This window comes from Paramisgurnus dabryanus, chromosome 17 (assembly GCF_030506205.2).
Source record: "Paramisgurnus dabryanus chromosome 17, PD_genome_1.1, whole genome shotgun sequence".
NCBI classification, from domain to species: Eukaryota; Metazoa; Chordata; class Actinopteri; order Cypriniformes; family Cobitidae; genus Paramisgurnus; species Paramisgurnus dabryanus.
The window spans coordinates 11,223,667-11,239,146 of NC_133353.1; the positions used below are offsets into that span (position 1 = coordinate 11,223,667).

At 36.1% G+C, this 15,480-nt stretch overlaps 1 protein-coding gene across 1 annotated transcript; it reads left to right on the forward strand.

Annotated features, from left to right (window-relative positions):
• Nucleotides 1-425: 425 nt before the first annotated feature.
• LOC135727172 (cytosolic phospholipase A2 zeta-like) lies at nucleotides 426-15,392 on the forward strand. The gene is made up of 20 exons (XM_065244920.2): nucleotides 426-510; nucleotides 713-785; nucleotides 1,109-1,245; nucleotides 1,417-1,545; nucleotides 1,642-1,682; nucleotides 1,843-1,885; nucleotides 3,567-3,624; nucleotides 3,897-4,036; nucleotides 4,218-4,328; nucleotides 4,416-4,450; nucleotides 4,589-4,727; nucleotides 4,952-5,088; nucleotides 5,295-5,517; nucleotides 5,709-5,826; nucleotides 6,127-6,264; nucleotides 12,352-12,459; nucleotides 12,616-12,795; nucleotides 13,644-13,813; nucleotides 14,265-14,451; nucleotides 14,603-15,392. The coding sequence occupies exons 1-20, from the start codon at nucleotides 502-504 to the stop codon at nucleotides 14,809-14,811; spliced, it is 2,385 nt and encodes a 794-aa protein (XP_065100992.2). The 5' UTR covers nucleotides 426-501; the 3' UTR covers nucleotides 14,812-15,392.
• The last annotated feature ends 88 nt before the right edge of the window (nucleotides 15,393-15,480 follow it).

Genomic DNA, 15,480 nt, shown 5'->3' on the forward strand with positions numbered 1-15,480 from the left:
AATTACATCAGCACATCTAAACTTACATCATATGCAACATGTTTATTAAAGCTGAGTATACAATGAGTTGCAGAATCTCACTCAATTGAGTTTTAAAATTTTCTTAATATTAAAATAATTTGTTTCTTCTCATGCTTTACTTGCAGAGAAGAATGTCACATTTGTATTTGTTATATGTGTCTTGTTTTTTTATTGTTATATATACTGGCAGCTTTGTTGATCATATATACAGTACATATTTGAGCATTCTGTTTTGTCTCTTATTCTGCTATCATCAATTACACGGTTACTGTAAGAAAAGAGACATCCATATAAAAAGTTCAGTGATTGGCTTTCTAAGACATGGACTAATTCTATGAATGTATAATACAGTATGACAAGAGGGAAAACTAGCTTTTCAAGCTGTCAACATTCGGCACTTTGCATATAGTTTGCCATATACTTTAGCACTCTCCTCATCATCTCATCAGTTGGTGGTTCAAGAGATACCCGGATCCAACGATGCTTAAGGTAAGCAAATGTTGTTTCCTCTCTGAAATAAAAGTATTTATTCTGATAGACAAATCTTTGCACTATTGCAAAAGCTCTCTCAACCATGGGAATTATAATTACTGTAAACAATGTAAATCATTTGATTCATAATGTAAATAACACATCAAACATAAAAATTAAAGATCTCTGACCTGTTTATTTCTGTGTATTTGTTCAACAGAAAGAAGTCAAGCCTTACTGGAATCTTTCAGTCAAGGTTTTACATGGGAATATCAAAATGAAATGCGACTACTGTAAGTCAAGAAGCCTATTTTATCAGCATCCAAACGACAACACATTAACTTTTTTGAACATTTTTGTTGCCTTAACTTTATTTTTGAAAAATGCTATTACACCAGGTTCAAACTTGTTTACAGTTTTCAGCTGTGCAATCATTTCGACTCGCTCTGTGTTTGTGAGAGACCTTGTTCTTTATGTTGCTTCTTCACTTTCACTTTTGAAAATACCTTTAAGCCGCTTCAGCTTACTTTATGTGGTCAAGTGAATGAAAATGTAAGGATTTTAATCTTTTTGCCAACACCCTACCATTTCTAAGCCTATCACAATTTTTTCTTAGTTTCTGAAGCTGACTGCTATGTTATCTTGAACTTACCCACGGCATCTGCCCGTACATATCGCACCAAGACGATTGATAATAGCAACAAACCTGTATGGAATGAAACCTTCCACTTCAGGTTGCAGAGCAATGTCAAGGTAAACTAACAGGCAGCTGTCTGTATCTGTTCTTATGTCTGGTGGAATGCCATCTGGTTAAAGTAAAATTCAGGCAAGAATTGTACTTCTGTGTGATCATGAAGCACCTTTATTTTAAAAAGTCTTAGATGCACCTTGAGTTTAATGTCACCTCTTTTCTCCACTACACAGAATATATTGGAGTTTCAGGTCTATGACAGTGACCAGTATAGGGATGATCTTATTGGCACTGTTCTGTTTGACATTGATAACCTCACACCAGAAAAGATTGAGAAAAAATGTTTCATTTTAAATGATAAGGTCAGTGCTATGTGGAGACATCATGGCATACAATTGAAAAGAAAACTTCCCTGATATTTAACATGTGTATACTGTATGTTTTACCTTTTCTCATAGACCAAAGATGAGCTGTGGATGGAGTTTGAGATGACAAAGAGGTAAGCACTGCCTTTAATTGGATTTTAGTGGTATTTTGCAAAATGAGTGGTGTTTTACAGCTTGCACAGTGCACTTTTAGAGCAATGCCCTGTTTTTCTCAATAAACATGCACATAAATATGAACTAATTAGTGGTTGTGCCTCTGTCTGCCCATTGCAGCTCTGAGATGGCGAGTCCATGCATGTCTAAAGGGGTGTTGGTGGTAAGAACCCATATTGTAGTTTTATTACCTGTTTTAAGTGTTACGGAATCCTTAGTGCTTCTATATTATAATATATATATTTAAGCAATATCGCTCAAGTAGGAGTGTGATAAAGCTCTATATCCCCCTTCTCCAAATCTTACCCTGGAGGTCCTGAGCACTGCAGAGTTTAGCCACAACCCTGATCAAACACACCTGAGCAAGCTAATCAAGGTCTTCGTGATCACTAGAAAGTCACAGGTGTGTAAGTTTGACTGTTGGAGCTAAACTCTGCAGTGCTCGGGACCTCCAGGGTAAGATTTGAGGAACCCTGCGCTATATCATCACAGCTGTGATCAGGCCAGAGGCACGAGCCGTGCGTGATAATATAGAGCTATATCAACCATATCCGAGAGCAAAATTGCTTTTATACAACAGTTCGATGGCACACATTTAAAAAAAAAAACTAGAAAACAACAACAGAGTAATTTAAAAAGCCTCTTTGTTGTGGAACTACTTTCTTTTGCAACGGATTTGTAGGCCAGAATGACAGTTTACACTTTCGGATGTTTTGAATGTCATAATACGTAACTCAATAGATGGAATAGCCATTTCTTAATATTACCGTTTCTTGGTCACAAAGTGTAGTTTTAATATTAGTTCAATAGAAAATATATATGTATAATATCCAAATCTGCAGTCGATTAGTAAAAAATAGCGCCTATTTGAATATTTGCTTAGAAAGATTCAAACCAGCAGTATTTTGTGTCATGAAACTATTCCTTGTTTTTTTAATTCATATTTAATGTATTTTGAGTTTTTATTGTTTTGGCAGGGTAAAAGTTAATAAAACTATATTTATATACTATTGATTTCCATTTCATCTTAACCCAGAACGAGCACTCGCTTTATAACTGGGCTTTGATATTGTCAGTACTACATCAAACTTAATGATTGTTTTACATTGTAACCAGTTTTTTATAAGTCAGAGAGATGTTTCTGCTGATAAATATCAGTGGTGATATCACACAACATGACATTATTGTGGTAACGTTACATCCCCGAAAGTTTACATCAGAGAGTGCTGATCTTCGACTGGTTTGGGGATAATCACTTCTGATTGGGATTCACAGATTGATTTACGAGCTAGGGAACTTATTGAGACACACATAAAGTGTTTAACAACAGCAAGTTTGAGCCCATGGATGTGCGTGTGTGTGTGTGTGTGTGTGTGACTAGCATGTTAAGAAAGCTTCTCTCTCTAATTCTAAAATGACCAGTAGGTAGCGGCGGAATGATACTGACCATGAAGCGGTTACTTTGGCGTTATCAGTAGAATATCGCATAGATGGGAAGAGCTCTTAGCCAATCAGATTTGGGAACCTGAGAGAACTGTTGTATAAATAAATGATATATTCAATATATACATATATATATATAATATATATATAATATATATATATATATATATATATATATATATATATATATATATATATATATATATATATATATATATATATATATATATATATATATATATATACAAATGCAATGTTACAACTCTTAAACTGGTTAAATGTGTCATTTGTGTGACATTAGATTAAGTACTTATAGTTTCAATATTATAGGCCTATTTTCAAGTACCAAAAATATATAGACAATCTTTCCAGATAAGCTTTATGTTGTCCTGTGAAACCAGGCAGGTCCTTTTTGTGAGCTGACGGTGGGGGTAGACAAGCTTTTTAAGAACTCTAGAGGTAAATGCAGATATTTGCATGCAAACTAATATGCAAATATTTTCACACAAATTATTCAACTAATGACTAGATATTTGCTAGTCTAAAGACAATGTAATAGAAAACAAGCAAAAGCATTGAGCTTTATTAAATAAACTATATTCACAGCTTACTCATTAAATAAAAATTAACAAAAGAGATGAAGTTACTAAAGCATTTTTCACTTTTAAATTATAGGATTAATGATATGATCCTAGGTTTGAGTCAATCTTTATTTTTTTTGTATCTTTTAGCGCTACGTAATATGGTGTTGAACCTGAAAGGTGCATATAAAGAGGATCATGACATCTTACAAGAGGAGGATCAGAAATGCTTAAAGCCATTATGTTATTACATCAATCGAAACCTGGAAACTGAACTTAATTTGACCTCTGTAAGTGTAATCTTTGGTGAAAATGTATGTATGGCATTGTTTACACATACATATTTTAATAACAATACAAATGCATTATTTACATTTATTATTTAGCTTTTAACAGTAGCAAGACTCAGTATGTGAAATTTACGTTCCAACTTTAATGTTTTGTTCTTTTGTGTTGTTTGTCCAATCTGAGAAAAATCAAGTTGATGGTGCAAATCAAAAGACTCAAGACACTGGGACTTCTATCCCTTTAATAGCAGTATCATCCAATTACCACATGACAATGTCTTTGCCCCTGGCACAGGTGAGAACTAGCAAGTTTGTTTTTTATATTTGTAGACATTTGTGTGCATGTAAACAAACCTTTCTAAAATGGAAAATGTTTTTAAAGGAAAAAGTTGATGTGGAGCTGAAAGCGGACGACCGGTAACCAACCTTAAATTAAAGATATTAATGAATTGTGTTATTTAATTGTAAAACAATGTGATACCAAACTTTGTGTTACAGTATCTTTTACTTTCAACCCATCCTGTTCATAGGTTACAATGTTTATGTGTGTTATAGTGTTAAGGAAGAGCTCGATGTACGTCTGGAATTTGATATCCCGAAGGAAGAAAAGAATTTTCTGGTAAAGAGGAGTAAAGTTGTATCAGAGGCACTTCAGAAAGTTCTGAATCTCATCACTACACCTGAACCCAGAAAGGTATTGCAGAGTAATCAGATGCTTTATATAGGCCTACAGTATACCACATTTATTAAGTAGTGTAACTTTTTTATAAACCTTTCATAAGTGCAGCATTTCCATGTGAACTCAATCCCATGACATTGAAACCCCAATGCCCCCTGTCCCATTTACTTGGAAAGCCCAATTGTATTGCACATTTGGTCTGATGTGACTGTGATTAATGTTTGTGTTTGACTCCTCAGGTTCCAGTAATAGCTGTGGTGTGTTCAGGAGGTGGGACTCGGGCAATGACGGGCACCTATGGAGCTCTTAGAGGTTTGCAGGAGCTCCAACTCCTAGATGCTGTCAGCTACATCACAGGGCTTTCTGGCTCCACCTGGTAAGCAAAAAAGCCACAGGCACAACACTGTGTGGCAGGTTAAAAAGCTGAAAACATACATTGTAAAATAAAGAATGCTAAAGATATGCATTATTAGCTTAATTTTAAAATAAAATAAGCCAATGGGTCACACTATAGTATGAATCTCAGTTATTCTAAAGAATCTGGCAGATCTATTGTTAAGAACCTTTTTCTCTGTTTTTCAGGACTTTAGCTTCTCTTTATGGCGACCCTAACTGGTCTAAAAGTGACATCATTAAGTTTATACAGTCTTCAAGGAAAGAAATCTCAAAAAGTAAATCAAGTTTGTTTTCCCGTGAGCAGCTGTCATACTACAAAAAGAAGATGGAGGAAAGAGGAAAAGAAGGGCATATTGTCTCTCTTATTGACATGTGGGGTCTAGCTATAGAGTATCTTATTCAAGGAAAGGTACTGAATACAAAAATATTCTTTTGTAGCTATATGTTGAAATATTATGTTAGATAGCAACGTTTTTGAATTGGGGCATTATTTAAAATGTTGAATGTGTCAGTGATATAGTAAACAAGTCTATTGCATCTATAAGAATGAGTTACAGTGAAAATAACTACTGTAGATGAATTAATACATTTCTTTCATAGAAACCCTTCGGTACACTGACTGATATGCAGAAGGCACTGTCAGAAGGCCAGAACCCTTTACCCATCTTTACAGCTGTTAATATGAAGGATGGCAATTTAGAATGTACAGCAGAGGCCGGTATGTACTGTACTATATTTTATACTGTACAATGTATTGTAACATTGTACAGTAAGGGACAGATACAGTGACCAGTGACAGCTTGGGGACATTTTTGACCATTTTTATCTGACAGCGTATTGCACACAAAAATGTTTCCTACGAAATTGTAAAATTCTAAAATAATTGACGAACACCCAGTTCTGTAATATAATCTACTGGAACATTCTGACTTGAATGGGATTGTATTTAAAGTACTGTACCTACAGTATAGGATTTTTTAACCTAGTGCCCATTTGTTTTTGTTTTTAACACATTTAGAATGGTGTGAGTTCACCCCATATGAAGTTGGCATTTCTAAGTATGGTGGGTTTGTACCTGCTCAGAACTTTGGGAGTGAATATTATCTTGGTCACCTGGTCAAGAAAATTCCTGAAACCAGAGTATCGTTTCTATTGGGTGAGTTTGAATGTGTACATAACTTAACTGTGGTTTATAACCATGGGCGCGGGAAGTGGGGGTGCTGCAGGTGCTGCAGCACCCCCTGGTGGCAAGGATTTAAAACTGCGATGACAATAAAATGATAGCTTATAAATATCTCTGATTGATTGTTTGTTTCTGTTCAAAGACATTTTGTATGTCATGCTTGGGGTGTGTGATGAAGAGAGGGATAATTTTAGTGATTTTAAAATGATTTAATTTAATTCAGTGTTTATTAGCCAATCAGATTTGTTTTGACGACGTGATTGCGATTCAGCCCTGCGAATACGTATAAGCATAACAGACAAGCATGCACACTCACAGCCACAATGACGAATGCATTTACTAGGCTATCTGTATCTATCCGCTTCGCAATGTCTCAGAAGAGAATATTTTTCAATCACACAGCCCAAAAGTCCCGAGGACTAGCGTTATTTCTCCAACTGACTCCTCCTGCATCCTGCTGCTGCATATCAGAAAAAGGTCATCTTTTCAAAAACTATTTTAAAATATAGCCAAATTGTTTCGCGGTGTTTAATGCACATGTAAATGTTACAGAACATTTAAAGTAAACATTTAAAGTAAAAAAGATTAAATTAAATGATTAATACGACATGAAAGGAACTAAATTGTAAACCCTCGATGTACAATAAGGAACATGCGCATTTAAGAGTGGTGGGCATTTCAAAAATTAATATAAATTATTGTCATGCATCGATTTTAATGTTAAACATCTATAAATCCAAATGAATCTATATGGAATATATTCCGACAATTTAGGATATGATGTTTGAATTTTAAAGTCGAAAAATATCTTATTTTTACACCGCCGTGCAGGAGGCATGGAAAACTGAAACGAAACTTAAGACACACATAACATTTACGTGTAAAAATAGAATTAAATAAAAACCCGTAAATTAAAAGATCCACTAATCTCCTTAACTCGAGTGATGTCAATAAAGTTTCCATGTTAGAATTTAGAAATAGTAAAAACTTAAGCAAAGGAAAACAAAGAAGGCGTATAGGCTATTGGCACGAGTGAGAATGTATACATAAACTGTTTCCATGCATTCGACTTTCCTGCAAACTTGCTCGAAGTTAATTCTCCTGTTTTTCTTTTTCTTAACATCTTTAAACTCCATGTTGCACTTAAGCTACACCATACAGAACAGCAGACCCGGTGCGTGATGCGTGCCAGAGGAGACTCCGCACATGACTCGCGTTGCATTTTGTAATTTGTGTAACTTTTTGGACACCTTTCTTACTTTGACCTAGTCTATATATAATATTTCTGATTATATGGCATATGGCTAATAAAGTAATGAATAAAGTAATGATGAAAAATATGCTAAATCAACGGCCCGGCGTGAGAATAGTAGCAGAAAATTACGACCCTGGCAGAGAATCTATGTTGCAATATAATTATGTAGTTTGTATGCGCCGTCAGCTCATCTTTACTTTATGGATGGGAGGTGCGAGTGAGTTTTTAAAATAAGACATACATGGGTAGAGTGGTCTGCAGAATAAAAAGCTTGTGAACAACTTTAAAATTTAATAACTCTATACCACCCCCCCCCTCTGCATCCGCAACCCAGCACCCCCTACCGAAAATATCTTCCCGCGCCTCTGTTTATAACAGCTGACTTCAGTTTCTCTAGCCACACTCAGGCCTGATTCCTGCAACACCTGTTGCAGGATGTGATGTCACCTTCGGTGAAAGTGACTGCAGTTACGCCCACTGAGTGGCAATAAGTCTGAGCGACAGCATTAGCATGTAGCGTGAGATCCGCAAAAACGTGTCCAAAATGAGGGAAGTTGTTGTCTGATTCAACAAGAATTTGTAGATATCATTTGGTAGTATTAGGCAAGACAAACATACATGGATTATTAGGAACACCTGTTCAATTTCTCATGAATGCAATTATCTTATCAACCAATCACATGGCAGATGCTTCAATGCATTTAGGGGTGTGGTCCTGGTCAAGACAATCTCCTGAACTCCAAACTGAATGTCAAAATGGGAAAGAAAGTTGATTTAAGCAATTTTGAGCGTGGCATGGTTGTTGGGTCTGAGTATTTCACAATCTGCTCAGTTACTGGGATTTTCACGCACAACCATTTCTAGGGTTTACAAAGAATGGTGTGAAAAGGGAAAAACATCCAGTATGTGGCAGTCCTGTGGGCGAAAATACTTTGTTGATGCTAAAGGTCAGAGGAGAATAGGCCGACTTATTCAAGCTGATGAGCAACTTTGATTGAAATAGCCACTCGTTATGGCCTAGGTATGCAGCAAAGCAGTTGTAAAGCCACAACACGCACAACCTTGAGGGGGATGGGCTACAACAGCAGAGGACTCCACCGGGTACCACTCATCTCTATTACAAATAGGAAAAAGAGGCTACAATTTGCATGAGCTCACTAAAATTGGACAGAATTGAAGACTGGAAAAATGTTGCCTGGTCTGATGAGTCTTGATTTCTGTTGAGACATTCAGATGGTAGAGTCAGAATTTGGCATAAACAGAATGAGCAGTGGTGGACGAATTACACAAATCGTGTACTTGAGTAAAAGTAAAGATACCCAGGGTAAAATATTACTCAAGTAAAAGTAGAAGTACTTGCTTAAAATTTTTACTTGAGTAAAAGTACAAAAGTATCTGCCTCAAAATTTACTTAAGTACAAAAGTACTGTGATTTATTATGGCCGTATCATTTTTGTCACAAAACTCAAATTATGTGAAATAACTCTCTTGGCTAACCAATCAATTAATAGAAGGACATTAATAAATCAGACACTGATGTCTATTAAAATTATCATAAGCCTAAAACCTTAAAAACAAAAAATTTCCTTTAGCATCAAATAAAATAACAGGATTTGAGAACAGTAAGTCTCATTTCAAGATTTATTTGTTAAATAATTTAACAGTTTAAGTGTAATAAAAACTTGACTTAAGCACAGGTTCACAATAGTTTTCAAAACATTAAATACATAACGTTATCTAGAAATAAGTCTCCCTTTCTTTGACAAATAAAACAAGCCAGAATATAATTTCAGAAACGTTTCATGTGCTTTAGCATGTCATATGTATATTGTAATATATAATTAAATGTATTTATATATTTTGGAAGCAAAACTTTTGAAAATATTAATAACAATCTCAGTTAATAGGGAGCACTCCAATCCACCTGCCTGTTTAAGCATCATACACTGCATGGCTAGTCAAAATGTCATTTATATTTTACAACAGTGTTGATAGTGATTGTCATTTCAAAATAACAGAGCACTGAGCTTCAAATACAATGAACTTAAGTGAAACAGCTAACTATATGGCTAAAAATAGCTTCAGCCTGCATAGCTTAAAGTTCATTCATAATAACGTCGTATATATTTTAGCAACAAAATTAACAGTTTTCTGCAAGCTACTGTTAAGATTGCTCATTTAAAAATATAACCAGAATAAAAATGGCTTACCTCTACGCGTTTCCTTAGATTTGAAAGAGTATTCTTTTAAAACGAAATAGCACAGTTTTAAGGCAGGCAGAGAAGACACGAAGGACTCGTTCTTTTATTCAAGGACTTAAAAAACCGCGCGTAAATATGGCCATTGTTGTTGTGACGGGTCAGTTATCTCCTCCGTTGTTTTTGAATGCAGTTTCATTCTCCAAACGATGCATTGGCTGGCTGCTGCACTCGCGTGACTCGCGTAGCTTACGTGAAACAGTGCGGCAACCAAAACAAGTTTAAAACGAAGCGCATGCTGTACCCTGATTGGTGGTTTGACGCATCACGTGTGCATCTTAGTTTTTTAGTTTGCCCAGTTATGTTTTTTATCCACTGATAAATAAAAAGGAACGACCGATTTTTTAAAAATGTAGTGGAGTAAAAAGTAAGATATTTGACTTTAAAATGTAGTAAAGTAAAAGTAAAAGTCTCCCAAAATAAAAGTACTTGAGTAAAGTACAGATACGCGAAAAAACTACTTAAGTACAGTAACGAATTACATTTACTTCGTTACTGTCCACCACTGAGAATGAGAACATGGATTCATCATGCCTTGTTACCACTGTGCAGGCTGGTGGTGTGGGGGATGTTCTCTGTGCACACTTCAGGTCCTTTGTGTCATTTGGGCATCGTTTAAATGCCATGGCCTACCTGAGCATTGTTTCTGACCATGTCCATCTCTTTTTGACCACCATGTACCCATCCTCTGATGGCTACTTCCAGCAGGATAATGCACCATGTCACAAAGCTTGAATCATTTCAAATTGGTTTCTTAAAAATGACAATGAGTTCATTGTACTAAAATGGCCCCCACAGTCACCAGATCTCAACCCAATAGAGCATCTTTGGGATGTGGTGGAACGGAAGCTTTGTGCCCTGGATGTGCATCCCACATATCTCCATCAACTGCCAGATGCTATCCTATCAATATGGGCCAACATTTCTAAAGAATGCTTTCGGCACCTTGTTGAATCAATGCGACACAGAAATTAAGGCAGTTCTGAAGGCGAAAGAGGGTCAAACATAGTATTAGTATGGTGTTCCTAATAATCCTTTAGGTGAGTGTATATGTCAGCAAAAAAAAAATGTCTGGTCACATGCCAAAATTCCTGGACTAATGGTTTTTTGGCAAGTTGTTAGGGTTGCTATCAAGGCCAACTAAAATTAATTTAAGATGATAATTGTCAGTTTTACTGCCGCTTTCTATTAAACCCAGGCATTTTGTTCAATGTTTTGCCACTCAACAGGGTAATTGGTCACGTGGAAAAGTGACGTCATTGCATACCCTCTATAGCAGTAGAGCCAGTAGATAGTAATAGTTATTCCTGGAGGCCCACTGCCCTGCACATTTTGTATGTCTCCCTTATTTAAAACACCTGATTCAAATCATCAGCTCATTAGAAGAGATCTCCATGAACTGAACTGAGTCTGTCAGATAAAAGAGACATACAAAATGTGCAGAGCCTCCAGGAATAACGTTAAGAACCACTGCTCTATACCTGTCTGACAAACTGAAGTAGACCAAAAGATCCTCAAAAGCTACTCATCATGTTTAGATCTAAAGAAATTCAGGAACAAATGAGAAAGAAAGTAATTGAGATCTATTAGTCTGGAAAATGTAAAGCCATTTCTAAAGCTTTGGGACTCCAGCGAACCACAGTGAGAGCCATTATCCACAAATGGAAAAGACATAGAACAGTGGTGAACCTTCACAGGAGTGGCTGGCTGACCAAATTACCCCAAGAGCTCTGTGACAACTCCACAACAAGAAGACTCCACAATAACATCCAAAGAACTGCAGGCCTTACTTGTCTCAGTTAAGGTCAGTGTTCATGACTCCACCATAAGAAAGAGGAAAGAGACTGGGCAAAAATGGCCTGCATGGCAAAGTTCCAAGATGAAAACCGCTGATAAAGCAAAAAGATGATAAAGGCCTGTCTCAGTTTTGCCAGTTTTGCATCTTGATCATTCCCAAGACTTTTGGGAAAATACTCTAATGAGATAAAATTTGAACTTTTTAGAAGGTGTATGTCCCAGTAACACAGCATTTCAGAAAAAGAACATCATACCAATATTAAAATATGGTGGTGGTAGTGAGATGGTCTTGTGCTGTTTTACTGCTTCAGGACCTGGAAGACTTGCTGTGGAACCATTAATTTTTTTGCCTACCAGATGTCCGGCCATCTGTTCATGACCTCAAGTTAAAATGAACTTGGGTTCTGCAGTAGGACAATGATCCAAAACACACCAGCAAGTCCACCTCTGAATGGCTGAAGAAAACTAAATTAAGACTCTGGAGTGACCTAGTCAAAATCCTGACACGGTTCATGCGCGACAACCCTCCAATGTGGCCAAAATTCCTCCACAGCACTATAACAGACTCATTGCAAGTTATGACAAATTCTTGATTGCAGTTGTTGCGACTTAGGGTGGCCGATTTGAGTTTGGATTTTGTTTTCTCTTCATAATAAAAACCTTCATTTAAAAACTGCATGTTGTGTTATCTATACAGTGTTAATATAAATATATGCACATAAATGTATGTTTTTTTTTTTGCACATGTAGGAATATGGAGCAGTGTTTTCTCTCTGAATTTGACAAGTATCTGGCAGCACGCAACTGGCATCACCCCTTCATGGACCCAAGGGGCTGAAAAGGAAGCGAGTAACACAAGTAAGAGTTTGTAATTGAGTATTATGTAGGTTTAATTTACAATTAGCTGCCATGCCAACCAAAATATTTACTAATTCAGATTTCGAGATAATACATGTTATATTTCAGTTGTTTATGATTATGTATCAATTATCTGTCACTCTGCATCTTTTAAAGAAACTGATAATAAGCCACGAAAACTCAGCACGTCCTTGTTGAGCCCAGTGGCTGACTCAGCTAACAGGGTGAGCAGTTTTATGAACAGTCGCCCAATCATCAGCCAGATGTCCAACTTCCTGAGGGGTCTGCAGCTACACCGGGATTACAGCGAGAACTCTGCCTTCGTCGCATGGAAAGGTCAAGAGCATTCATATCACCAAACACAAGTGTTAAAGTGTTTAAGTCCCATGTTAAAAACAATATTTGAGGAATAAAGTACTAATTTTTTGAGAGTGATCTTATAACAGATGTTTAACAAAAATAGAGTTAATTATATGCAAATAAACATATAATTATATGTTACATATAATTACATATAAAATAAATGATTTGGTAAAATTTTAAAGTGAATAAAGCCAAGGTATTGTAAGCTTTACTTGGAAAGTGACTTCTGCATATCTTTCGGTTATGTTTGCACACTAAAGGTTCTGAATATGTGTGCTTTATCATTTTTTACAACAATGCCCACATAACAGTATAATTCATTTTTGCACAAAGACATTACCTAGCTGGAATGACAAGTCTTTGCTTACACTAATCTATTACATTCAAAGCAGAGTGATGAGTTATCATTGATTACCAGTTATTAAGCACTCATAGATTTACTATAATTATTTAATAATACAGTGAAGTTGCAGCAGATGTAAATGCCATTTAGTGTTCTCTGGCATTACATGAAATATAATCTTTTTCCACCTGGAAATCGGATTCTGTTTTGGCCAGACTGATCTGTATCAAATTTTGTGATCGTGTTATAGTCACACAAAATTTGATACATTTATTTGTGTCCATGGCACGACATTCATTTTTTTTGTGCCTTGAGCATAAATGTCTTTTTCGTGTCACTCGCACAAATTTCTACAAATAGTTTTTCGGGTCCGTGGCACGACTTTCTTTTTCTGTCATTTTATGTATCATTTTCAAATTTATCCCTGTATGGTTTTGGCATACAGTAGTCTAACACAACCTTACTGGTTTATCTACAGAAAAACACGCAGATGCCTTTCCTAACACCCTGACTCCAATGGATTCCCTGCTTAGCTTAGTGGATGGAGGATTTGCCATAAATTCAGGATTCATCCCTGTGTTAGGCTCTCAAAGACATGCAGATGTCATTCTTTCTCTAAACTACTCCTGGGACCAAGACCAGTTTCAAGTAAGTGATAGCTGTAAGCTTGGTAAATGTTTGTGTCACGACCGCGGACAGAGGAGTGAAGCCCAGGTAAGAGTGGATCAATTTGCAGTAATACTTTTAATAATAAATGAGGTAGCACAAAAAACCCCACTGGAAAACACTACACACGGTGAAACGTAACAACAACAATGAACCGTAACAAACAGGTGAACAGGAAGTGAATAAATACATGACAATGACCAATGGGAAAACTGAAACAATAATAAACAGATACAAGAACCTGAGGCAATTAAATGAAACCATGGTAACAAATGACAGGGTGGAGATATAAACAAGGCAAGAGAGACGTCAAATAATAATACAAGTAATCAAACACAACAAACAGAGACACAACCCTAACAGTTTGGTAAAATATGAAAATGCAATATTTGTTTGTTGTTAATGTTTTGTAATGTTTGAATGTACCCAACAGATCCTGAAGCAAACTTATGACTACTGTATTGATCGTAAGATTCCATTTCCAAAGATTGATTACAAAAAGGTGGAGTCAGAGCCGATACAGGAAGTTTATGTGTTTGAGGATCAAGAAAATCCAGAGGCTCCAATAGTGATTCACTTTCCCTTTGTCAACATCACATTCAAAGAGTTCAAGGCTCCTGGTAAGCACTGACAACACTTTGGGTATCCCATCCTGATTCATAATGCAGCTTCTGTAAGGCAGCATTAAATTGATATTCCTCAAACATTCTGATTAAGGCCTTGCTTGAAAAACCCTCTGCAATAAGTATAATAATCATGTGTTTGATGCAGGTGTGAAAAGAGTTTGTGAAATGGAACTGAAGGAGGGAGATGTTAATGTTAACCTCACTGGTGACTCCTCCCCTTACATCACTCGGAAAATTACATACACACCGGAGGACTACGACAAGTTAATTAACCTCACTTCCTACAACATCCTAAACAACAAAGATGTCATTTTGAAAACGCTGAACCAAGCAGTTAAGAGGAAATCCAAATAAAAAGTTCATGTCCTTCAATGAAGCTGGCTAGCAAAATTACAAAAGTCTTTGGAACAGTGATTTGAATCTTTTTAGTTTTTGCTCTTAAATGTCCATCCAGAAAAGTAATTTAATCCCTCACTATGTCAACAGTGTTTAAATGTATTAAAGGGGCCATGGCATGAAAATGTTAGCATTGCCACTTTGTATGTGTGAGCAAAAGTTAGGTCATTGAAATATGGCTCTCCTTATGATGTCATAAGGAGATCTTATTATAATAATACCACCCCCTAATCTGCACTATCCAACCACAACACTGCCATTAAGTGCAGAGAGAAAGAGAGAGAAAAAATAATTGACAGCATAATTGAGTTTTAATCGCATCAAACCACCATCATTGTGATCAGTGTTTGGACTTCATCGCTCATTTGCATATTAAAGTGCACACAAACAATTACACATTTTTGCTCACCTACAAAGTGGCAATGCTAACATTTTTATGCCATGGCCCCTTTAAATGTTTTTTTGCCATATGACAGTGTATGCATATATGATTTATTGATGTTAACACCTGAATAAAAATAAGAGCATTTGTCAATTTATATTGTTTTGTTGGGGGTCCATTTACTCTATTGTATGTATGCCCTATTGGAAGTCTTATTCTTTTTTATAAGACTTTTTTTAAGGTTT

What these genes read in the sequence shown, in the direction of transcription:
- LOC135727172 (XM_065244920.2), top strand. An exon ending in CAAAATGAAATGCGACTACT is followed by an intron (nt 786 to 1,108) that starts GTAAGTCAAGAA and finishes ATTTTTTCTTAG; the next exon opens with TTTCTGAAGCTGACTGCTAT. An exon ending in GGGACCAAGACCAGTTTCAA is followed by an intron (nt 13,814 to 14,264) that starts GTAAGTGATAGC and finishes TGTACCCAACAG; the next exon opens with ATCCTGAAGCAAACTTATGA.